The sequence below is a fragment of the Heteronotia binoei genome, chromosome 16 (genome assembly GCF_032191835.1).
Source record: "Heteronotia binoei isolate CCM8104 ecotype False Entrance Well chromosome 16, APGP_CSIRO_Hbin_v1, whole genome shotgun sequence".
In the NCBI taxonomy this organism is placed as follows: domain Eukaryota; kingdom Metazoa; phylum Chordata; class Lepidosauria; order Squamata; family Gekkonidae; genus Heteronotia; species Heteronotia binoei.
In genome coordinates, this window is record NC_083238.1 from 37098997 (window position 1) to 37124923 (window position 25927).

General features: G+C 44.8%; 1 protein-coding gene across 1 annotated transcript in view; it reads right to left on the reverse strand.

Moving 5' to 3' along the window:
* Positions 1-25927, reverse strand: part of CCDC141 (coiled-coil domain containing 141) — a 199606-nt gene that overhangs the window by 96491 nt on the left and 77188 nt on the right. Inside the window, exon 6 of the mRNA XM_060257083.1 lies at positions 12115-12368. Coding sequence (XP_060113066.1) covers positions 12115-12368 — 254 coding nt within the window. The remainder of the gene's footprint in view (positions 1-12114; positions 12369-25927) is intronic.

Genomic DNA, 25927 nt, shown 5'->3' on the forward strand with positions numbered 1-25927 from the left:
TGAATCCATTCCTGGTTTATAACATCCAAAGTTATTATAGCACGAGTTTTTGTAACAAGACTGAAAAGACTACGTGATTAGGAACATCTAATGATACAAGCCCCTGCCTACAAGCGGTCACACCAAAATAAATTTGCTAGTCCTTGGGATGCCGAAAGGCTATTTGTTGTTGTGCTTCCCTCCTAAAAAGAAAAACTTTTGGTATGATTTTGGTTTCCACTCTGGAGCAATAAGCTATGAATAAATGAGGACAGAGGCCTGGAATAGCTGTAATTTATTTGCCTTGCCTTGCAAAGGCTGAACCGGGAACCATTCATAATAAAAATACATTAATAATGGATCTGCTTGCCAAGGTAACTATATACAAAATAGTCCAATCTGCCTCTGGTTTTTGTTAATTAAAGGGATTTACTGAAAATATTTGATGGGGAATAGCACGATAGGACAAATGAAGCTGCTCAAATCAGCACAATTGCCATCACGAGATACAGAAAAGAAGGGAGAAGCCACAAGTGATTAAAAATCTGTTGCCAATGAACTAAAGCATATTGAGGTTGTTATTGTTTCTTCTAATGTGGTGGCATGGCAAATGTGGCACAGATGTCTTTATGAAGCTGCCTTGCGCTAACTCAGATCAGTGGTCCATCTAGCTCAGTTTTATCAGCCGTAACTGATAGTGGATCTCCAGTCTCAGTTTTTTCCCTAGAATCTCCATAAGACGGAGCTGTTCCACCAGGCTTTTGGTTGAGGAAATGGGTGTCCTATTCCACTAGTCGGACTCCCTTGTTGTGTGCTGAATCTGATTATTAACATCATCACTTTTCTTGGGCCAAAAAACTGTTGTATTTGCGAAATGTGCCCTTTCCGCTGTTTCATTTTATTGTTCTACTGTTTGGTTTTATTGTATTGTTTTAAATGTGAATTGTAGGTTTTTATTATTCAATTTATGTTGTAATCTGCCCTGAGCCCATTATGGGAAATAGCTGAATATAAGCCTACTAAATGAATGAATGAATGAATGAATGAATGAATGAATGAATGAATGAATGAATGAATCTGCTACCTGAGATCTAATACAGGAGGTGCCTGGGATTAAATTTGGGACCCTCTGCATGAAAAGCTTAGTATTTACCACTGAATGATGACCCACCCACCCGTTCAAGTCTGTCTCACTTTCCACTTAAAATACCCAAGGTCTGGGCACAGGATCACAGCTAGACTGGTGGTGATAGCACTATGGAGAGAAATTCTCTTAATTCCTCTTTTACTCAAGTTCCTCTTGAAATCTAACAATCCATTTCTTTCCCTCTTTTTTAAAAAAGAAATTTAGAGTCTGTTTCTAATCAATTTCATTTTGATCAAATTGAAATTCAAAGAGAGGAGATGCAGGAAGAGAGGTTCTGCAAAATTTAAAAATTTCACTCTGTCCACACTCAGAGGCAGGCAATGTCTTCCTTCCTACTCACCCTGTGGTGTGTAACATAAAATAGCTGTAATGGCTGAACCCATGCAACTGAACACTGATTTCTCTTCAAAGAGAAATCTCCCGGGGAGAGAATAAGAGGGAGAATAAGAAGTGGCTATGTCTAAAAAATGATTTACAGAAAAAAGAATTCTCTGCCTCATAGCAATACTAGCTGATGATCCTGGCATGTTCTAAAAGCCAGTAATCCTGATCTCATTGGTCTGCCGTGATTAAACTGTTTGAATGGCATGACTGTGTCACATAGGCCTAGCGGAAGTTTTGGGCACCAAGACATCAGTGCTGTGCTTAAGACTCATCTCAGTAGCACAAGGGAACAGACTGTCCTCTCAAGTAAGAACTGTGATCTACTGCCAAACACTAGGAACTGCTGCCATTTCAAACTAGCTGAAAGGAGCATTCTGTAAGATATGTATCAGGGACTTAGCTAGATGCTGGTCCCCACCCCCAACCCCACCCCCACCCCCTTCTGAAGTATTGGCCTCTGCCCAAAACTCAAACTTATGAGTTGGCTTTGGGTCAATGAATAACCAGTCAGTGAATCACCAGTACCCAAAATGACACAGTCATGGAACTCAGAGGAATTCAGCTAAAGCAAACTCTTGACTACCAAGAGATATGTCTCAAGTCAAACCGATTTGGTTGGCCACCCGCATGGGCAAGGCCACTAAGAGGGAGGGACTAAAGGACGAATTTCCTAGCACCTATACATTTATTGCATTCATACTTCTCTTTTCTCCCCAATGGAGACCCCAAAGTGGCTTAAATTGTTCTCTCCTCCATTTTATCAGGGGCAGATTGGCCATTCAGGCCACTGGGAAAATTCTGGTGAACCAATGGCCTGTGAGTCTGCTTGCCCCTCCACTGGGGCCACCCAAGCCCTAAGTGAAGAGCAGCTCTCATACTATCCCTCATAGCAGCTTATGCTCTGGTGAGCTTCTTGCTAATCTTGGAGCAAGCAGCCACAGCATAGAACAAGTGGTCTACACGGGCCTCATGTAAGGCAGTCAAGCAGGCCAGAGACACCAGATTTGGAGAGGAGCATCTTGTGGGAGGTCTGCTATGAGTTTGGTGTCTCTAGCTTGCACAGGATTAGTTCTATACAGGTCTTGAATTCAGCAGGAGCTCATAGGAGCACAGCTCCTGAACCTTTCTGAGGGTTCCCCCTACTCCCCCCCCCCACCTACCTATCTTATCCACTGAATAGTAGGTGCAGCTGCATAACAATCGCTGGATTAGGAGAGTGGGCAGCCAACCAGCCACCAAGGGCTTTGTCACATCCCCAGCAGCCCTCATTAGCCCCTGGAGAAGCCCATGCAACCCTTTCTCCGCTTATTTCTGGATTTAGAACCTGGCTAAATTGAAATTGGAACTGACCTGTAACCATCTAGCCATCTTATGTATGATTGTGACCTATAGCACCTTATAGTACCTGTTTTATCTATTTTAATTAATTTATGTAATTGAATTGTATTTTAAAACTCTTGCTTACATTGTATTTTATCTAAATCATGGTTTCCATGTCTGTGAGCCGCCCTGAGCCTGCCTTTGGCGGGGGAGGGCGGGATATAAAAATACACTTACTTTACTTACTTATGTGATTTTGGGCAGTGGGTGGCTTGCTGGCTTTTGACTGTGGGACCGGCAGCCAAGGAGAGCCCCAGGTGAGCAAGGCCTGTTTGATCTGGCTGGATCTCTAGCCAGCCCAAGCAGCTCTTGATCGCCCAGGCTCTCCTTTCTTGCATCGGGTTGCTGTTGGTTGGCTGGGGGGGGCAACATATGCTAATGAGTTATGCTAATGAGCTCCACCACCTATTTTCCTACAAAACGACCCCTGGTTCTATATACTGCTGAACCTCCTGAACCTGTGCCTGTCAAAATGGCAAGGTTCAGGAGGGTATAGAATGGATCCTGTGCAAGCTAGAGACATCAAAGTTGCAGGGGACTTCCCCCAGGTGTTCTCTTCATAGAATCATAGAGTTGGAAGGGACTTCCAGGGTCATCTAGTCCACCCCCCACACAATGCAGGAAATTCACAAATACTACATACACACACAAAGTGATCCCTGCTCCATGGCCAGAAGATGGCAAAAAACCTCCAGGATCCCTGACTTGGGGGGGGGGGGGGAATGCTACTTGGTACCAAAGTGGCAAACAGCATTTTCCCGAGCATGCAAGAAAGGACCACGAGAACTAAGCACTGATGCAACCCTTCCTGCTCTCCTTCTCATGATCTGCCTAAGTTCACAGAATCAGCACTGCTGTCAGATGGCCATCTAGCTTCTGTTTTAAAACCTCCAAGGAAGGACAGCCCACACCACCTCCCGAGGAAGCCTGTTCCACTGAGAAACCACTCTAACTGTCAGGAAGTTCTTCCTAATGTTGAGCTGAAAACTCTTGATTTAATTTCAACTCGTTGGTTCTGGTCTGACCTTCTGGGGCAACAGAAAACAATTCTGCACCATCCTTGATATGACAGCCCTTCAAGCACTTGAAGACGGTGATCCTATCACCTCTCAGCCTCCTCCTCTCCAGGCTAAACAGGACCAGCTCCTTCAACCTCTCTCCATAGGATTTGGTCTCCACACCCCTCACTATCTTCATTGCCCTCCTCTGGAAATGTTTCAGCTTGTCTATATCCTTCTTAAATCGAGTTGCCCAAACTGAACACAATACTCTAGGTGCAGGGCTTTTTTTTGTAGAAAAAGTCCAGCAGGAACTCATTTGCATATTAGGCCACCACACCCTGATGGCAAGCCAGCCGGAACTGTGTTCCTGTGTGTTCTTGCTCAATAAAAGCCCTTTCTAGGTGAGGTTTAACCAGAGCAGAGTAAAGTATAAAACATGCAGTTCAAGTTGCTTTGAAGTTCTGTGAATATTTGATTGAGTGGAGACAGTCTGTCTGGGAATGTCTCCGCTAACAAACCAGCACAAAACTCTATGAACAGCTTAAAAGTCTGTGAAAAGTTCATGCCAGGTAACCTGCCACAAACCTGACTTCACAAACTAGCCAAAATTTATGAACTTTAGTTCATGAGCCTGTTCATGCCCATCTCTACCGAAAAATGTAATTGTTATAGAACCTCTTAGAAAAGTAATAGTTAAAATAGTTGTAAGCAGATAGAAGGAAAAATAGTCCCATAGCTGTTTCTTCCAATTCAAGCAACAAAGCAATCAAAAAGAGGTTTGAGTTAGCCAGGGGTAGAATTCTAGCAAGAGCTCCTTTGCATATTAGGCAACACATCCCTGACATAGCCAATCCTCTTGGAGTTTACAAGGCTCTTTTTTGTAAACTCTTGGAGGATTGGCTATATCAGGAGGGTGTAGCCTAATATGCAAAGGAGCTCCTGTTAGTATTCCACTCCTGGAGGTAGCAGTATGCAAGTCTACCATAAAAACACATTATATGCCTATCTAGCCTATAAAAGACTCATCTTACAACTGATACCTGTTTTGACACAGCAAACAAAATTATTAGGAAGGAGACAAAATTCTTTCTACTGGAAAGCGTGTAGCGTATACTGAGATAGCAAATGTATTCTTGTCAAATTCTTTCCCACAAGATACTTTTCCAACTTAACTTGGCTAAATTGCGTTTTTCTGTAATGTCACTTTTAACACTGAGAACGGATCTCAGAGGACGTTAATATTCCAAGATGGATCTTTGGCTAGGCATTTCCCAGGTGACATAACAAACTAATAACCAAAATGGTGTCACATTATATTTCATTTGCATGACCTCCTCGATGATTTGCATAGCAATGGCTGCGGCGTGCTGTTTTGCAAAATCTGGAGGATTTGTTTTCAGCTACCAGTTAATAGCCAAAGGGTGAGAAGATGACACTTCTGAAGGAACACAAGATTTGTCATTTCAGATTCAGATCAATCTAGGAAAATAACTGGTAAATCTAGTACTCCTGTGAGCAATTACTAACATCTGATGGATGCTTCAGAGCCCTCTAGAAAGCCCAGGCAAATGCGTAAGGCTTTACTTGGGGAATGTTATATGAAAATGTAAAGAACGGTTTGTGATTTATAACGCACCCCTGGTGTATTACGAAACAGGTAATGTGACACTCTCCGGGGGGCTATTTGAAGAGTTTTGAGAGGAATCAGTAATAAAGTGTTGCTGCCTTTTGCATATTTATTTGCTATGCTAAGGCTGCCAACTACTTCTGAGAACATAAAACACTATTTCCTTACATGTTTGTTAAAATGATTTTCTGCAGAACATTAAAGTTGAATTACAACCTCTTGGGAACATGAGTTTCAAGGGGTCAAAGGAGATGCCTTAGACAGGGACTGGATCTGGGGGGGAGCAGGGGGGGGTTCTTGCCCCGGGCGCCACCGGAGGGGGGCATCAAATCGGGTATGGAGTCCATTCTATTCTATTGGCCCATTCTTTAATTTTGCCCCCCCCCCTCAAAAAACATGTAGATCCGGTCCTGGCCTTAGAAGAGGTAAAACTTTTCATGACCCAGCTTAAGATGAAAAAGAATTAGTGATATTTATTGGTTACACTGGGCAGGATCCAAGCCATGTCAGTGGAACAATGCTGATGGAGTAGGATTTCTCAGCCTTCGTTCCCTTATTTCAATCTACGAAGCCCACCTCAATTCTGTTCTTCAGGGTAAAGAGACACCTCCCCACACACTCCGAAAAGTGCAGGAGACATAATTAGGGCCCGCAGCGGGAGAAGGGAATTGGCAGAAATCTCCCTCTCATCCAAGCCAATGAAAGTACAGTTTCACTAGCTTAACTACTTCTATAGTGGCATGTTTGGCTCCAACGCACTACCTTTATGGTTCTAGTTCCAGAAATGTAGCCATGTTAGTCCAGTGGACAGATGTACAGATATACAGAGAGAGAGAGATTCCTTTATTAAAATAATTAAAACATCGTTATTTGATTAAGCTGCAGCTATAAGTCTCCAGCTACCCACAAACTCTCATAATTTAGATAGATTTTAATAGGCTTGCTAGAAGGCCCTAAAGGCAATCACCTGCCTTGCCTCTTCCAGGAAGAAAGAGGAGGAGGAGATTGGATTTATACCCCACCCTTCACTCGGAGTCTCAGAGGGGTTTACAATCCCCTTTCCCTTCCCCTCCCCACAACAGACACCCTGCAAGGTAGGTGGGGTTGAGAGAGCTCTTGAGAGAAACTGCTCTTGAGAGAACAGCTCTGAGAGAACTTGTGACTGACACAAGGTTACATCAGCAGGTGCATGTGGAGAAGTGGGGAATCAAACCTGGTTCTCCCAGATTAGAATCCACCCTTCTAACCTCTGCACCAAACTAGCTTCTGTTCCACAGAAGCGGGGCAGCATCATAAATAGTCTGGCCCAGGACTAATGCATAGAAGTAGGTGAACTAGGTGGCTGTCTAGGGTGCCAGCTCCCAGCAGGGGTAAGGGGTGGGTGCCCCCTCCCCACTCGTGCCATCCCTGAGCCTCCAACTCGCTTCCCCTCTCCAGCGCCCTCTGAACTTGGTGAGCGCTGAGGAGGGGAAGCGCCAAGTGTTCTTTCTCAGCTTTAAGGGGTCGGAGGAGCTCCTCTGACCCCTCACAGCTGAGAAGGAATGGCAGAGAGTGCTGGGGAGGGGGTGCGCTGAGTGCCTGGCATGATGACATCACCTCTGGTTGGGGGGTTGGGTGCATGGTGGGGGTTCTGCCTGGGCTGAGGCTGGCCTGTCATGATAGTATTTTCAAGACTGCTATGGCTGTGTTGTGAGAAGGGCCACTGCCTTATGCTTCTGTACGGCTTGAATATATTAAAACTGAAACTGCTGGGTCTTTGAAAAAGTATAAAGTAGTAATAAAATAAAAGTATGGGTTGGGTTACATGGATGCCCAACAAGAGGAATCTTGCACAAAATGCACTATCCCACCCTCCTCCCCCAGCAAGTTTTCATATCATTTAAAAATATTCTATTATAGGGGTAGCATATGCCAATGTACAAGGCACTGTGCAGCATAAGGAAATGAAGAGAGGAAGGAAAACTGAGTGGTTTTGATTTATTTGGTTGAATCCCAGGTGGGGGCAGAGGATCCCCCTGTTTGGAGGCCCTCCCCCCGCTTCGGGGTTCTGAGAAAGCAGGGGGGGGGATGTCTGCTGGGCATTATTCCCTATGAAGACTAATTCCCATAGGGTATAATGGAGAATTGATCAGCAGGTATCTGGGGCTCTGGGGGGGGGTTGCTTTTTGAGGCGGAGGCACCAAATTTGCAGCATAGCATTCAGTGCCTCTCCTCAAAACACCCTCCATGTTTCAAAAAGATTGGACCAGGGGGTCCAATTCTATGAGCCCCAAAGGACGGTGCCCGTATCCTTCATTATTTCCAGTGGAGGGAAGGCATTTAAAAGGCGTGCAGTTCCTTTAAAGGTGATGGCCAGAACTCCCTTTGGAGTTCAATTTTGCTTGTCACAACCTTGCTCCTGCCCCCTTCCCCAAGTCCCCAGATATTTCTTGAATTGGACTTGGCAACCCTAGAGGTGGTTGGCCATTGCCTGCTTCTGTGTCATGACCCTGGGCTTCCTTGGTGGCCTGCCACCCAAGTACCAACCAGAATTGACCCTGATTAGCTTCTGAGATCTGCTGGAATCAGGCTAGCCTGTGCTATCTGGGTCAGGGCAACACAGTTTAGGACTGCATTGTTAAGCACTTGCCTGATTTTCCCTTTAAGACCAACAGGGCTTCAAAGTGCTTAACTTGGCTGGATTGTTGGCTGATCTGTTTCGAGACATTTCCTCACTTGTGTTTTCAACAAATTCTTCACTTCGAAGTATACTCTGCTCCACATTACTGCAGGAATAATTAAACTTTTCTGTGCCTCTGACATGAATTGCAAACTTGAAAGTGCTCATTTTAACTTCTAAAGCAATTATTAAGCATTTGTGCACCCTGCACTTCCATATACATTCAATTTAATAATGTTGTAGCTCCAAGAAATACTGCTGTAAACACAAAGAAACATGAATATGTGAGATATTACATTATCGACCAATATAATAAAATGCATGTGTGTGCAAGGTAGCTCTGATTTTTTTTTCTAGATTAGGATTAGGCTTCGTAAACAAAATGCACTAAAATGTATTCTGAACTTTTTATTAAGACAAATGATCTCATTCCCTGGGAATATATTAGAGCTTAAATATAGATTTTTATCAAAACAAAATTTCAATTTATTTTAGCCACGGTGTGTATATATATTGATTTAATGTTTGTGCGCCTTCACATGGCTTCATGCTTCATTCTTCTGTCTTAATTATTTCAAGAGATATTGTGCCAAACACAGAAGAGACTGACAAAACAGGAAGGATTTTTCTGGGACGTGATTTTGGAAGACTTTTTGGGAAGACTTTCTATGTGACAAAGCACATCTTCCAGAGCATTTTAGTAGAAATCATTCTTCTCTTGCAATTTATCTGAATTATTTATTTAGAAAGTGTAGTTGCCACCTCTCCAGGGGTCAGCTTGAGACAGCTCAATTAGAAACATAAGAGTTATCTGTATTGCCTTGGACAGGTTAAACCATCAAGAGTCATTTTGTAGAAAAAGAGGTGCTGGAACTCATTAGCAATAGAAGAAGAAGAAGATCATAGATTTATACCCCACCTTTCTCTCTGAATCAGAGTTTCAGAATGGCTTACAATCTCCTTTATCTTTTTCCCCCACAACAGACACCCTGTGAGGTGGGTGGGACTGAGAGAGCTCTCCCAGAAGCTGCCCTTTCAAGGACAACTGTTGTGAGAGCTATGCCTGACCCAAGGCCTTTCCAGCAGCTACAAGTGGAGGACTGGGGAATCAAACCCAATTCTCCCAGATAAGAGTCTGCACATTTAACTACTACACCAAACTTATTTGCATAACTCACGAATATGCCGCACACCCCTGACTTCACCGGAAGGTGTATTAAATTATATTGGCTCAGCATCTACCTTTAAATGCTTCTTGAATTATAATGTTCATAATAAAACCTTACTCCCATCATACTTTTAAGTTACTTTCTCCTATGAGGCCACAGTGGTATGATGAAGATTTCTATCTGTCTGCTTTATATGTTGTGGTTCTTTTCCCATTTTTTGTGGGGGAGAATATTAGAAAGTTTGTCAAATCTCAGGGTTCAGCAAAATTCTCACTGGGATTTGAACAATGGAGCCCAACAGCAAGATTTTTTTTGGTGGGGGGGGGGCGGGTAAGAAAGAAAGAGCACAATAAAATTTAGATGTTCCGGAGGTCTACTCCTGTGAGCTCCTGCCCAAAACAAGGCCTGTAAACCATATAATGCCTTGTCTAAAAAAGTAATCTGGGAAACACAGGTTCATGACCCTAAGAGCTCAGAGTTGCAACTCAGGATATGGTGTAATAGGACTTTATATGCTAGAGTCAAGTATGCATCCCACAGTGTCTGTGGTGTGTGTGGGTGTTATATTTTCCCTTGTACCATTTTCACAGTCTGAAATGATCCCATAGTATTGTACACCTCTAGGTGGGACCTAGACTTCTCCTGTGGTTATAAATGATCTCCAGACAACAGAGTTCAGTTCACCTGGAGAAAATGGAAGCTACTGAGGGCAAACTCTATGGCAGGGGTGTCAAACAACAGGCCCCTGGAACACTCCTGTTAGGCCCCCAAGCAACTGGCTGTTGTCTGCTTCCTTCTCCCTCTCTCTTGCTTCCTTCTGCATCACAGCTTGCTTGGCCAGGTTTACAAATTACAGACACACACCTGAACAGCATACTCAGGATTGCTACAGCACAGAAATTGTCTCCAGATTTTGATGCAATAATTCAGAGCAAGAAGTGTGTTATCAGAGACAAAATATTGCAACAGTACTAATCTTTTAAGCATCTTTAAAATTTAAAGATTTTTTTAAAAAATCCTTTAAAAAAAATCTTTAACTGAGCTTGTGTCCTTTATAAAGTTTATACCTCTGCTACCTGGCATTACATTTTATGACACACATGGCCCGGCACAACAAGGTGTCATTTATGTCTGATCTGGCCCTCACAATAAATGAGTTTGACACCCCTGCTCTATGGTCAATTCCTCCCCGTGAAATTCCTCCCCGTGAAAGTGAAATTCCTCCCCGTATCTTGTCCTGCACAGGCACTACCTCCAAATCTCCAGGAATTTTTCAGGCCAGAGCTGGCAACAGTATTTGTATATTTTTCCCAACAGAGCAAGTGATGTATATCAGCAGAAATTTCAGATCACAAAAAAAATGCAAGAGAAGGTACTCTTACTCCCCACTGCCGTGCAATCCCCAAACTGAACTGGGGGCCCACGTGCCTATTCACAGCACTTTGAGCTAGACTGGTAGCTGTTTGAGGGCCTTTGAGCTAGACTGGTAGTTGTTTGAGGGCATTTGAACTAGACTAGTCGCTGTTTGAGGGCCTTTGAGCTAGACTGGTAGCTGTTTGAGGGCCTTTGAGCTAGACTGGTAGTTGTTTGAGACTACTGGGAACATTTTCCTGGTTTTGACTATTACAATGACCGATTTCCCACTCACCCTGCGCCGCTCTGACATTCCTCTTTTCAGAGCGGTGTCTTTCTGATTTCCCACTATTTGCCCCAGGGCTTCAGCAAAGATCGGCGTTTTTGCGCAGCAAAGAGAAACTGGTTTTTAGCGGTTTCTCTTTGCTGCGCAAAAACGCCAACACAAGCTGAAGCCCTGGGGCAGATAGTGGGAAATCGGAAGGACGCAGTGTTGAAAAGAGGAACATCAGAGCGGCTTAGGGTGAGTGGGAAATCGGTCAACGTTTATTCTCTCCTTTTTAAAAAACACATTAGGCGTGGTCAGTTTTAAGTGGTCTGTTTCTATTGATGGCTTTTATTTCCCCCACTGCAAAAGGTGGAAGCACCCAAAAAAGGGCCTCTGAAGATGGCCATAGCAGTTAGGAAGCAGTAGAAGAACAGGTGCTATTCAGGGCATTTTTTGTAGAAAAAGCCCAGCAGGAACTCATATGCATGTTAGGCCACACCCCTTATACCAAGCCAGCTGGAACTGTGTTCCTGCTCAAAAAAAGCCCTGGTGGTATTTAAGATATGCTGGTTCCAAAACATATAGGACTTTAAAGCCTTGAGAGTGCCCCTAGTAGACAGAATGTAGTTTTTTGTTTTAAATTAATACTTTTCCACTCATTTACTTCATTTATACCTACCTTGCTCTCCAATGGAAACCCAGAGTGGCTTGGACCATTCTTTCCTACATTTAATCTTCACATTAACCCTGTGAGATAGCTTAGACTGAGAGCATGTGACTACAGTTCCCAGCTTCTAGGGGCTTCTGGGGCTCCCTGGAATTACAGCTTCTCTCTATACCACAGAGATCAGTTCCTCTGAAGACAATGGATGCTTTGGAGGCTGGACTCTATGGCAGTGTGCCCCACTGAGGTCCCTATCCTCTCTAGGCTCCAAAATCCCTAGGAGTTCCCCAGCCTGGATCAGGCCACTCTACCCCCACCCACCCCATCTTGTACTGATGGCCATGGGGGACCTGGAAACCCTATGTATGACTGGTGCAAGGTCACCCAACAAGCTTCCAGGGCAGAGTGGAAGAGTGGAACCAGGGTCTAAGGCTCAAACCACATCACCACACTTGTTCTCAAAGACTTCCTTAAAGACTGTACCTGATTCTCCTGCTGATGCCACTGGCAGATTTGCAAAACTTGTTCCAGTCCTTGGCGCTGCAGTTTTAAGAATTTCCCCAATTGCCGTCTCCGGTCTTGTAGGACTTCAAGGAGATTATCGATTTTCAGGCAACTGCTGTGGGCCCCCTGGATAAATTCTGGGTTTATATTTGGCCCATCGGCCTTGAATTCCTCTATGAATTCAGTAAGGTCATGGCTCTTGTTTAAGAGAAGCAGCGATTTCTTTAACAGCTCTGTCGAAACAGAATTGGGGAAAATATGTATTTTAGAATTGCTGGTGGATAATAGTACATCATGCACAGTGCAATCTCATTGGCTTGGACATATACAGATGATTCTCTTAATATAAATCTGCTGCAGCTTCCTTCCTAACAAATAGGCTTAAGATTGCCACAATTTGCAAATAACCTTTAGTGTTACAGCCTTAGGGGCATTTATTTAAGGAGAACGACTGGTAGAGGTGGGGAAAAAAACAGGCACCCCAGAAATAAACAGGTATCTTGTGTCATCTTTAAGGCCAGCAAGAACATAAGAGAAGCCATGTTGGATCAGGCTAATGGCCCATCCAGTCCAACACTCTGTGTCACACAGTGGCCAAAAAACCAGGTACCATCAGGAGGTCCATAAGCGGGGCCAGGACATTAAAAGTCATCCCACTGCTACCCCCCAAGCACCAAGAATACAGAGCATCACTGCCCCAGACAGAGAGTTCCACCTATACCCTGTACTAATAGCCACTGATGGACCAACACTTTAGTCATTCTAGTTGCCCTTTTCTGGACTTTTTCCAATACTACAATGACTTTTTTGAGGTGTGGTGACCAGAATTGTACACAATACTCCAAATGAACCTGCACCATCGATTTTCTCGAGCCTATGCTTTCATGGACTAGAGTCCACTCATGCCTATGCAATAGATCCTCACTGCACAGATAATAAACAAAAAAGAACCCTGAGGATCAAGGAACCATGGAATGCAGAAAGTACAAGGTGACATATATTCATGTAAAATTCAGCTCTAACCTGAGAAAATACGGAGACTATTCCCAATATCAGTAACTAACCATTCTTAAAGTAGCTGGTTGGTAAAGAAATCTCCACATGAGAGCAGGGCTTTTTTTGGAGAAGGAACTCCTTTGCATATTAGGCTGCTCCCCACGATGTAGCCAATCCTCCAAGAGCTTAAAGGTAAAGGTAGTCCCCTGTGCCAGCACCAGTTGTTTCTGACTCTGGGGTGACGTTGCTTTCACAACGTTTTCACAGCAGACTTTTTACGGGGTGGTTTGCCATTGCCTTCCCCAGGCATCTACACTTTCCCCCTAGCAAGCTGGATACTCATTTTACCGACCTCAGAAGGATGGAAGGCTGAGTCAACCTTGAGCCGGCTACCTGAACCCAGCTTCTGCCGGTATCGAACTCAGGTCATGAGCAGAGAGTTCGGACTACAGGACTGCAGCTTTACCACTCTGCGCCATGGGGCTCTCCAAGAGCTTACAGGACTCTCAGTACAGGGCCTACTATACGCTCTTGGAGGACTGGCTGCATCGGGGGGGGGGGGTGTAGCCTAAATGCACAGGAGTTCCTCCTACAAAAAAAAGCCTTGCACGAGAGTGGAGCAATCTCCATCTGATTATATATGTGCATGCTTAAATGAACACTGCATTTTCGAGGCTCTGAATCTGGAAACACATTTCACAGCATCCTAGATGAGCAACAGGTACATATGGCATTTCACTATCCTACATTAATGATCTATCCAATAACAAAGCTTTATATCTGGGCTCCTACACAAAAGTTACATTGCAGGAATGTTGGGATTATAAAAAAATATGTACTTCATGAGCTGGCCTTGGGTTGGGGGAGGGGAACACACATCAAATATTGGAATTCAAAGGTGCGTGACTTTTCTTTCCAGCAGGGGGCAGTGGTGGCATTCAGAACAGACAGGCCATTTATTACGGGATGACATTCTACATAAGCGGCAATTCAAACCTCTTATTGTTGGGCAGGATTGACAGCTCCTGAGGTCCAAACCGTAGAGCATGTAATTTGCATATTATGTCAATGGTATTTACATACATTTGCACATCATCTCCATTCAAGCTGCCTTTCATTTTTAAAAATCACTCAAAGATAATGGCCGGTATCACAATGGGGTAATAGGCAGTCTTAAAACCATTGCACAGACGGCAGTCTTCTTAAAACAGAGGGAAAAGGTAAGAGTTTTGAAATGTAAGTGCCAGATTTTGTCTCTAAAGTTTGCTACCAATGCACAATTTGCTCCAGTAGTTGTTACCTGCTTCATTTCATCAATTGACAATGAACTGACAAACACTGATTACTGCAGCAAATGAACATATGAAGCTGCTGTATATTGAATCAGACCCTGGGTCCATCGAAGTCAGTATTGTCTACTCAGATTGGCAGTGGATCTCCAGGGTCTCAAACTGAGGTTTTTCACACCTATTTGCCTGGTTCCTTTTTAGTTGGAGATGCCGGGGATTGAACCTGGGACTTTCTGCTTACCGAGCAGATTCTCTACCACTGAGCCACCGTCCCTCTCCAAAATGTCACTGTCTTTTAACAGTTGGAAGATACAATGTTATTGCCACATGACCAAATTATTTCAAAATCATGGAAGGGGGGACAAAAAACCCCCAAACAACTGAGACACGCGAGTGCATATTTCATGCCTGAATCTGAAAGACTTGAAAGGCACACATGCCCTCTGAACCAGAGCCACCTCCATGCTAGACTACTGTAAATAGTTTACGCTGGCCTGCCCTTGAGACTGACCCGGAAACTCCAGTTGATCCAGAAAACAGCAGTACGAGTCCTGATTAGAACACCACAGATGGCAGACATACAAACTGTGCTCTGCCACCTGCACTGACTTCAAATGGAGTACCAAGTCAAGTTCAAGGTTTTGTTGCTGACCTTCAAGGGTTTAAGTGTCAGGGATTGGCGTATCTATGGGACTGTCTCCTCTGGTCTGTCCCCAGGAGAGCACTGCACTCTTCAGAAAGCAATCATCTGGTGGTCCCTGGCCCCAAAGACATCCGGCTGTCCTTGACCAGGGTCAGGGCCTTTTTGGTCCTGACCCCAACCTGGTGGAACCCTCTGTCTAATATCACCAGGGCCCTGCAGAATCTTATGCAACTCTTCAGGTCCTGTAAGGCAGAGATGTCCCACCAGGCTTTTGGTTGAGGACAGCCACAGTTTCCATTCTGGCTGTCACCCTCCCTTGCTCTCCATACCTGCATTATCCCTCTTCCCCCCCCCCCCGCCTGTGGGGTTATCAGCAGTCTGAAATTGGGGGAGCAATTACGAAATCTGCAATCCGATACTTTTAGATTTGTGGTATTAGTTAGCCCTGCAGTAGAAGAGATTGAGCAATTAATAATAATAATAACAACAACAACTGGCTCAGGGAACAAGTAGGCTGATAGGCAGTATCTTGTTTTCCTTCCCCCCCCCCTTCCCTGAAAACTTCCATAGCCTCTCCAATGCCTTCCTTTCACTGGAAATAATGGAGGATGGGGTTTTGGGGGCTCATAGAATTATACCCCCTGGTCCAATCTTTTTGAAACCTGGGGGGAGGGGTTGTTGAGAGACACCAGATGCTATGCTGAGAATTTGGTGCCTCCAGATACCAATGGATCTAATCTCCATTATACCATATGGGGACCAGTCTCCAAAGGGTATAATAGAGTGCCCAGTGGAAATTCAGTCCCTCCCCCCCCTTCTGATAACCCTGAAGTGGAGGCAGGGCCTCCAAACCAGGGAATCACTAAACTGGGGATTGGCAACCCTAGTTTCCATGGCAGACAGATGATCTGAACTTGGGTCTCCCAGACCCTTGTCTGAAGCCCTAACCATTACACCACACTGGTTTTCATTGGGTGCCAGCTGCTGAACTGGAGCAAGCAGCCAGGTCTAGGTAATTCTCCTGGTGATTGCTGCTGGAAGGCCCCCAATGAGTCCGTCCTCAAAGTAGGGTTGCTAAGTCCCCCTGTTTTCAGGTGCACAGAGCACACGTGGTGCAATGACATCACTCGCAAGTGACATCATCGCGCCAGTGATGTTGCATACCGGCTGTCCTAGGAGCTTTTGGGAAAGCTCTGTGGTTTTCCTGGACACTCTAGCAATTTGGGAGGGAAAACTCCATTGCAGTGTTTCCCATTTGCAGGGTCACGACCTGGTACCGGGCCATGGAAGCCTCACTACTGGGTCACAAGAAAAGCCAAAGCTAGCCCCGCTCCCAGCAAAGCATGGCCTCTGCTCTGCTGCCTTCCTTCCCCTGTCTCTCTATTGTGCAGAGAAAAGCTAGCCTTGAAGACTGACACAGGCTGCAAAGCCTGAGCTCTGTTTGGCTTCCTTCCTTCCCCCATCTCTGTGTTGCGCAGAGAGGAGCTGGGCTGCCTCTCCTTCCTTCTGCCCCCTCCCAGTGTTTGAGAGAAAAGCCGGAATCCACTGGCACTTTAGACCCATGAAGTATTCTTCAAGGTATGAGCTTTCATGTGCCTTGCAGTATGTTCTTTTGGGGAGATTTCCCTGGGAGGCCTGGGCGGCAAAGAGTATGTGTGTTTTTTCAGCTGGGAGGGGCGGGGAGTGGGCATTCCAGTAGCTATTTTTTTTAACAAACGGGCAGAATTGTTGCTGGCTGGGGTTATCGGTAAGGCTTATTTCCCCCCTTTGTTTCCCCCCTTCTTTCTTTCTTTCCCTGCAAGTGATGCTCTGTCTGTATTCTTGGTGCTGAGGGGAGAAGGGGAAGCAACAGTGGGAGGGCTTCTACTGCCCTGGCCCCACTGCTGGACATTCTGGTGCTTTTTGGGCATTGTATGAGAGAATTTTAGACTGGATGGTCCACTGGCCTGATCCAACATGGCTTTTCTTATGTTCTTTCTTTCCATTCTTTCTTTGCTTTTCCTTCCATTTCTTTCCCTTTCTTTTTTTCCCTTTCTCATTCTTTCTTTCCTTCCATTTTTACTGGATGAAACTTTTCTGTTCATCATACTGTTCCTGCAGACAGAGGAGCTCTGCCAATGAAAAGATGCCCCCCCCCCCCAGTTGTAGCCAGCTGGTCTTTCTATGAGATTTCTGTGTGAGTGAGTGAGAGGTGTGGGGCAGAAAGAGATTATTGGAGATTACTGCTGTATATCTCAACAGCACTGGAACTGATGGTACTATGAACTTGGCACCATTTTACTGGTCTTGCTTTTAACAGCTGTCTGACACCAAAATTAAACACCTCCTGTAGACATTAAAAAGGATGAAAAAAATTCACTGCCTAAATATCTGCACAACAGGTTGTTTTTAAAGGCATGGGAAACACAGCCAGTAAAAAGCTGCAAGCCCTTCATAAATATCCTTTTTGGGATAACTGCAGAAAAGCTTGTATGAACTTCATATAACTTGAAATTAATTCATTAATTGCAGTACAATTCTCTGCTACCTTTCACAGCAATTTCCCAGTGTTTCAGTCGAGGAAAAGTATAAAAAATAACTGTTAAAAGATTTTCTTGAAACCAAGCTTGAGTCAGGGTTCCAGTAGTAGCAGCTGAAGGAAATGTGTCAGCATATTTTGAGACAGAGCAGCTACCAGGGTCCAGTGTGGGTGCTACACAGTGCTGGCATTCCTGATGGCAATGGCAACAGCACTCCCAACTGCATACACTGGCCAGTGCCGTTGAGGAAGGAGTGTATAGGTGGTACAGGCAATTGAACATGGGCATTAGGAGTGCTTGAAAGCTGGAGAACACACACAAACAGATAGGTGCATGCAGGTGTGGGGATGAAAAGAGAGGACCCTGGGAGTGTACGAAAAAGTTGCAGACTGCTCCCTTTCCACCCCCATTTTGGCTCAGCATGAGTTTCAGAGAGATTTTTCAGAAAACAAAGTTACTTCAGAAGAAGAGGCAGGTTGGGGGAGTGCCCTGGAAGTGACATCACAGGAAAAGGTGGAGTTTTGGTTCAGTGTGCCCTGGAAGTGACATCACTTGACCCTTGATCTGGAAGTGACACCACAGGACATAATTCCTGTCTCCCGGCTCCACCCCCTAAGTCTTCTGGCTCCACGCCCGAATTTTAGTGGGCCATGAAGGAGAAGTGTAAAAATAACTGGGCCACGGGAAAGAAAAGTTTGGGAAACCCTGCTCTATTGTACAATAGGTACCATAGAGTTTTCCCTTTCAAATTGCTAGAGCATCCGGGAAAACCATAGAGCTTTCCTGGAAGCTCCTAGAGCACCCAGTGCGTGACGTCGCCAGAGCAATGACATCACTGCGAGTGATGTCATCGCACTGGCAATGTTGGGGGAGGATCCCTCCACCGGCCCAATGCAGGCTGGCAGGTTGGGAACCTCTGGGGCAGGGAAATCTCCACCCATTCTGGGAACTTGGCAACCCTACCTCAAAGGCCAAAACACACCTGGAGAGAGCCTCCTCCATCTTCTTTTTACTGCTAGAAATCAAGCCTGGAAAGCTGGCAAAAAAACAAATCCTATTGTGGCTGCCAAGCAATGGCCACTAGAAGTATCTCCTTCACTCAGAGACTCAGAATGGCTTACAATCTCCTTTCCCTTCCCCTCCCCACAATAGACACCCTGTGAGGTAGGTGGGCCTGAGAGAACTCTCCAAGAAGAAGACGACCATGGAAGAAGACCGTAGATTTATACTCTGCCCTTCTCTCTGAATCAGAGACTCAGAGCAGCTTACAATCTCCTTTATCTTCTTCCCCCACAACAGATTCCCTGAGAGGTAGGTGGGGCTGAGAGAGCTCTCACAGAAGCTGCCCTTTCAAGGACATCTCTTGTGAGAGCTATGTGTGAGGAAAAGACCCCTCCTTCCCCAATAGCATAGTCACCAGCATGGTTGCCAGGGCGCCTGGAGAAGTGAGCTCACACACGTCTGGCCAGAGAGTGTGGGCAAAACCATCCAGGGACTTAAAGGGACTCATGTGTACAAGCAGCCCAAGTTTGCAGGCATTCTAAACCGGTACAGAGTGCTTGCTAACGCGCACGGACGTTTCCCCGTCACTGCATGGGCCCGCCATGGAACGGAAGAAAGCTGCACTGCCACGGAGCTATCCAGGTGACCGGTGATGAAGCGCTGAACATAGAATCCACTGTGTATCGCTAACACCACTCGTAGCCATCTTCCTGCCAGGCTGGACTTCATTCCTTCATAGTGGGAAGCTCACGTACACACCCTGTGTCACCCTTGGCCCGCAAACAACCCATCTGCCCCATGAATGGATTAACAGCTCAACTGTTATCCCTGATTGTCTGACAAAACCCTAGACAATGGTTCCTGCCCAGAAGATGATGGGATAAGAGGAAGAACATCTCCTGTCACAGCCAAGTCTTTTGTCTACACCGGGGATACCTAGGTCAATATTTGATTCCCTATTGTCACCTTCCCAGATAAGCCCATTTAACCTTAAGTATCTAGCCATTCCCATTCTTCTCCCAGTCTAACACCTTGGAGCCGCCTCAGGCCATGTTGCAACCTGGAAATTTCCAGGTTCACAGGACTAAGGTGAAGTTCATTGGTCAAAAGCAAACACCCAATTAGGTGTCACCAAGGGACTCGCCATTGGCTCTGCTAATGTCCAGCCTTCATGGTCATCACAGAGCCTCCCCTTTCTCCTCCCTGATACCTCCCATCTCCTGAGGGCTCAAGAGAGTCCTTATAACCTGTGGACTAGCTACCCACAGGTGTGCTTCTATCAGTAACCCACCTTCCGCTGCATAGATCCATCCCCGATTCCTGATCAGTTTCGGGTCCTTTCCCATTCCCTCAATTGTCGCCACCGGAGCCTTCCTTGAAGACTACGAGAGGTAATATCGCCCTGTCTGTCTACCCTTATATGTTCCCCTATCAATCTATCTGTATTTCTTAGGACTGTGTGAATGTGTGATTGTATTGTATTTTTATCTTGTATGAAAGAACTATATTATTCTAAATAAATTACAATTGGTTTTATTAAATTAGAATCCTTTTATTGAGCATCACCCTCTGGATGGTTGAGCCTGGTATATATTGGTAAAAAAATTCCTAGTGAGCCAGGTGCCTACCTAACTAATTCCCCAACCTCGTTTTGAGGGCATTTCGGCTTACATATGGCTGACCCAAGGTCATTCCAGCAGCTGCAAGTGGAGGAGCAGGAAATCAAATCTGGTTCTCCCAGATAACAGTCTGCACACTTAACCACTACACCAAACTGGCTCTAAGAGAGTTATGACTGACCCAAGATCATTCCAATATGAGGAGGAGCGGGGAATCAAACCCATTTCTCCCAGATAAGAGTCCATGCACTTAACCACTACACCAAACTAAGCTATCCTTCCTGACTTTTTCTTTAGAACACCAAGAGTAAGATTGCTGCTGCTTCCTTGTGCGGAGGAAGGAGGACATTCTTGGCCCTCTTTCTCTCCCCCACAGCACCAGCAATGTGTTGTGGTTTTTTAAGGTTAAAGCTTTTTTGTAAGGTTTAAGCTTTTTTCTGCAAACCTAAGGGATTCGCCAGATACCATCTGTTAACTCAGCCCCAGTCCTCGGATATATATCACATTTGATTAGTAGAATATATGATGATTATAAATGAAACCGTTCCTCACTGGAGACAGCACTATTGTTGAATTATAGTGAATCATTTTCAACTGGATTATCCTGTCTGGGCAAGCCAATTCAGCTGTGAATTATTGCTATAGTGCAATATGCAATGATGTGTGGGCACAACCATAGTCAGGCTTTACCTGAGGACTGGTCAAGGCAGAGATGGAACTAATTCCAGAGAGGAGGCAAATCATATTTATGTCTGGGGTCATTTTGTAGAAAAAGAGTAGATGGAGCTCATTAGCAAAATTTGTATAACCCATTTGCATGTGCCACACATACCCCTGACATCACCAGATGGAGTACTAAACTATATCAGCTCATCATCTACCCTAAAACACTTCTTGAATTAGAATTGTCATAATAAAATCTTACTCCCATCATACTTTTCCAATTACTTTCTCCTATGTGGCCACAGTGGCATGATGAAGATTTCCATCTGTCTGCTTTATATGTTTCGGTTCTTTTCCCATTTTTTGTGGGGGGAAATATTAGAAAGTTTGTCAAATCTTAGAGTTCAGTAAAATTCTCACTGGGGGGTTGAACAATGGAGCCTAGAAAGAAATATTTGGGGGTGGGGGTTAAGAAAGAACATGATAATATTTAGAGGTTCTGGAGCTCTGCTTCTGTGAGCTCCTGCACAAAATAAAGTCTATGTTCAAGGCAATGACAAAAGACATCAAATAAGGGAAAAGCATGGATTCCAAGCAGGCCCAGGCAGGTATGGTTTCACAAGTTATTTTACAATGGGCTTAGATTAAACTGTCACATTCTCAGGGTGCAGGCAGGCAGGAGTCCAAAGCCAGTCCAAGGTCAAAGTCCAGGAAGTTAATCAGGAGCCAAGTCACCCATGCAAAATCACAAACCAGAATCAGAAGTCAATGTCCAAAAGCCAAAAGGTCAGGGTGCCAACGAAATCAAGCAGGTCAGGATCAGGAAGGAGTGTGGATGCAAGCCAAAGAATAGACTTGTTGCTTCCACAAGGTTACCAGGTCCTGGGTGGGAGCTATATGGGAGTCTCAATCAGCCTGCTCCCTGGGTGGCAGTGACTCTGTTAGAACTCAGGGCTGAGAGATCTGAAGCCTCGGCATGCCTCATGTCTTTGCTCTGAAAGTTCTTTCCGGAGCCTGCTTCAAACTCTTGAGATGCGGGGAGGAGAGCTTGGAGGAGATTGATTGTCAACAGCTGACACTGGTGCCTGGAAAGTGATTGATGGGCCAGCTGCTGTTTGTTCAGCTGAGGAACTGGCTGGCAACTCTTCCAGGTCTATTAACCCTTCCAGCTCCTCCTCGTCAGGGCTCATGACACTAATACTGTTTTCGCACACAGCTTACCACGCAGTCACAATCTTGTTCCCTCCGCAGCATCCGGTCGGATTTCCCACCATCTGCGCTGGAGTTACAGGAAGTGCCGCGGCTTCTGCGTAGCAAATGTAAACTGGGTTTTAGTGGTTTATGTTTGCTACGCAAAAGCCACGGCACTTCCGGTAACTTCGGCGCAGATGGTGGGAAATCCAACCGGACGCTGCGGAGGGAACAGGATTGTGACTGCATGGTAAGCTGTGTGCGAAAACGGTTAACCTTTGCATAGGATTGCACAGTTAAAGGATGGGCCTAGCCTACCTGGTTATTATAATCACCGGAGGGTGATGGGGGGAAAGGGGTTATCCCTTTTCTTTTGTTCAGTTAACAGAAAAATGCAAGCATTATTTAGAAAATTAAATCTCAGGGTTTAAATCCTTTAATCAAAATTGTAATTCATTTAATAAAACAATTTAAAGAGCCAGTGATGTCTCTACATCTCTTCCAGGAAAAACCTGGAAGTGACATAGGGTCACTCTAGGAATCACTGGAAACTCTATGTTTACTATGTTGCGGATGTCACTGAGATTGCATGGGCCCATATGTCCTGGCCCCCAACCAGACTACTGGTTGGCAACCCTATTTTTAACAGATGTTTAGTTGCATTACACTAATACAGCAACTTGTCCATCTGACCATTAAGAAGAAGAAGAAGAAGATGATATTGGATTTATATCCCGCCCTTCACTCCAAAGAGTCTCAGAGCGGCTCACAATCTCCTTTACCTTCCTCCCCGACAACAGACACCCTGTGAGGTGGGTGGGGCTAACAGAGCTCTTACAGCAGCTGCCCTTTCAAGGACAACCTCTGCCAGGGCTATGGCTAACCCAAGGCCATTCCAGCAGGTGCAAGTGGAGGAGTGGGGAATCAAACCCGGTTCTCCCAGATAAGAGTCCACACACTTAACCACTACACCAAACTGGCTCTCACAAAAAGAGACTAGGAACAGAAATTAAAAAGAGGTACTGAACTTTCAGGTGGGCCTGGAGAACTCCTAGAATTTCAACTGTTTTTTAGAGAAAATGTCTGCTTTGGAGGGTGGATTCTATGGCATTGTACCCTCAGAGGTCCAAACCCTACCCTACTCAGGCTCCACTCCCAGTGTAGAGTTGACAACCATACTCAGGGAAAGACTAAAGGCAATGAAAAGGATCTCTCTCAGGAACTGACAGGCAATAGAATGAAAAGGCAAAGGTGTGTTTGTTGGGTTGTTTTTAGAAGAAATTTTCAGCGAGTTTTTTCCGGCTTCCTTTTGTACAGAAAGGGCCAACAAAGTCAGGAGAACCAAATTAGGCATCCCTCATTTGCATATTAGCATGGCTGGGGTGAGCGCTGAAAAAGGCTATCAGGCATTTTGGGAAAGAGAAGCAGAAGTTACCTCAAGACTGTGGCAGTGCCCATATACAGGTATTCCCCCCCCCCCCACGTCAACTGATATAATCTGATTTGACTGCCATACAGTGAACAATACAAAAGACAATCTTAATTACATACATGACTACCCATTTCTGACTCCTTATCTCTGAATGACACAAAACAAAGAAGAAAGGTATTAGATATCAACTCCTGGCCCTCTGGGAAACAGCCATATTCTTCAAGACGATTTTCCCTGTGACAAACAATTTCATTTGATTGTTTTCAGTGATGGACCTCTTTTTAGCAATGGCAATCAATCACTACCAGGAGTTCCAAGGCCAAATTGGTGTGTGACGAGTGCTTCAGACCAATGAAGATTGAATTGAGACCACCAAACTAATATTAAAGTGGCCAGGATTCAATTCACTGTCCTGAGAATTGCATAAGATTCAAACCACCAGCTTCTAAACTAGATAGCCTTTTTATTTTAGCATCAAAATACAGTCATTGTTACTACTGCATTAAACAATTAACATTAGCTACATTTATGTAAAATGTAATGTTTGATTGAAATTACATGATTAAAGCTAGGAGCTATTAGGCGAGGACCAAACCCATGGGAGATTAGAAAAGCCTTTAAAATGGATTTCAGTTGTCATTGTTTCCAACAAGCTATTGATTTTTTTTTTATAATGCAACACTCTAGTGCCCTCTTTTTTTGGTGCTGGGGGGTGGTGTTTCAGTTTACATGACAGAAACTGTTGTTTGGGAATACTGTATTTGTAAGGATTAATGATCAAGCATGTGAATTTTTAAAGGCCTGATCAAACATATTTCTTGTGGTCATTATCATTTAGAAACGTACAAGCTTATTGTATTACATGAAATGCGGCATGACTTCCATAGCACAAATATACCAACCAGTCAACTACTGTATACAACACATGTAAATAACATACATTATGGTAATATCTGAAGTAATATGCATATGTCCACCTGTATATTATGGTAATATGCAGATGAAAAGTATGCACATTGTGATAATCTCATACTTTTTTAGAAGAAGAAATTAGATTTATATCCCACCCTTCACTCTGAATCTCGGAGTCTCAGAGTGGCTGACAATCTTCCTTTGCCTTCCTCCCCCACAACAGACACTCTGTGAGATGGATGGGGCTGAAAGAGCTCTCACAAAAGCTTCCCTTTTAAGGACAGCTCTGCAAGAGCTATGGCTGACCCAAGATCATTCCAGCAGCTGCCAGTGGAGGAATGGGGAATCAAACCTGGCTCTCTACTTTGCTATCAGGGTGGGCCCTAGACTGTCTGGCACCCTAGGTAAAGCTAACTTCTGGCACACACAAACATCCCGGCACTGATAACAAGTCACATGGGGTCGCCCAATTTGGCACCTCCCAGAAGGCTGGCGCCCTAGGCAATCACCTAGTTTGCCTAGTGGCAGGTCTGGCCCTGTTTGCTATCCTTGACTTTTGTACGCATGAGAGTAAGTAACAGGTCCATATATATTCATTCATTATATTAACTTAAGGTATCTTACTGGTGCAATAAATGGTGGTATCTTTGGCTAATCCTTTAGTGATGAGGAAAAGAAAGTCTAGCACCTTAAAAACTAACAAATTTTGTGGCAGCATATGAGCTTTCATGAGTCACTGTTCACAAAAGCTCATACCTTGCCACAATTTTTTTTAGTCTTTAAGGTACTACTGGGGTGCAGCCAGACGTACCATTAGTGGCGATACAGCTCCGACTCGCTGACAGATTAAATGTATTCGTTCAGACATCCACATCTGGCAATCGAGCGTATTCCAGTGTCATCCTGGCTTGCTACGCATCTATGGCACATTAATTTGACAGCCCATAAAGTTCGATCCTTTTTCAAAAAAACTGCACAAGATTGGCTTTTTCCTGTTTGGACAGCTCACGCGCAATACTGCCTCTCACCTTTAAAAAAAAAAAAAAGCCCCAGCAGACATGCGCATTGCCAGATCATTTGGGAATCTGAGGTGACGCTTCTGCTTCTCCAATCAACACAAGATCGGAGGGGGGGGGGGATGTTATCCCACTATTTAGAACAGGAAAAAGTCTCTTTTTTTCAATGTGGAGGATTTCTGGAAACTCCCCCCCCCCCTGAAGTAACGTTTGATTTCCCACCTCCAAACAGTTGGGCGCATGTTCAATGGACCCCCCCCCCCCCAGAAATCACCACCTGATCACGCATGCTCCAAGAAAAGAGCGTGATAGTATTGGATGTCTGAACGCTCAACAACAGAATGAGTCGCATTCTTGGATGCTCGTCTGAATAGCCCTGCATCGAATCAATATTCAGCTGTTCAAATTTGAGCGCTACACACACGCTTTTAATGTAAGGTGTGACCGCACCCCTGGACTCTTGCCATTTCTTCTTGCCACTCAGGAGAATGTGGAACATGGAACAATAGT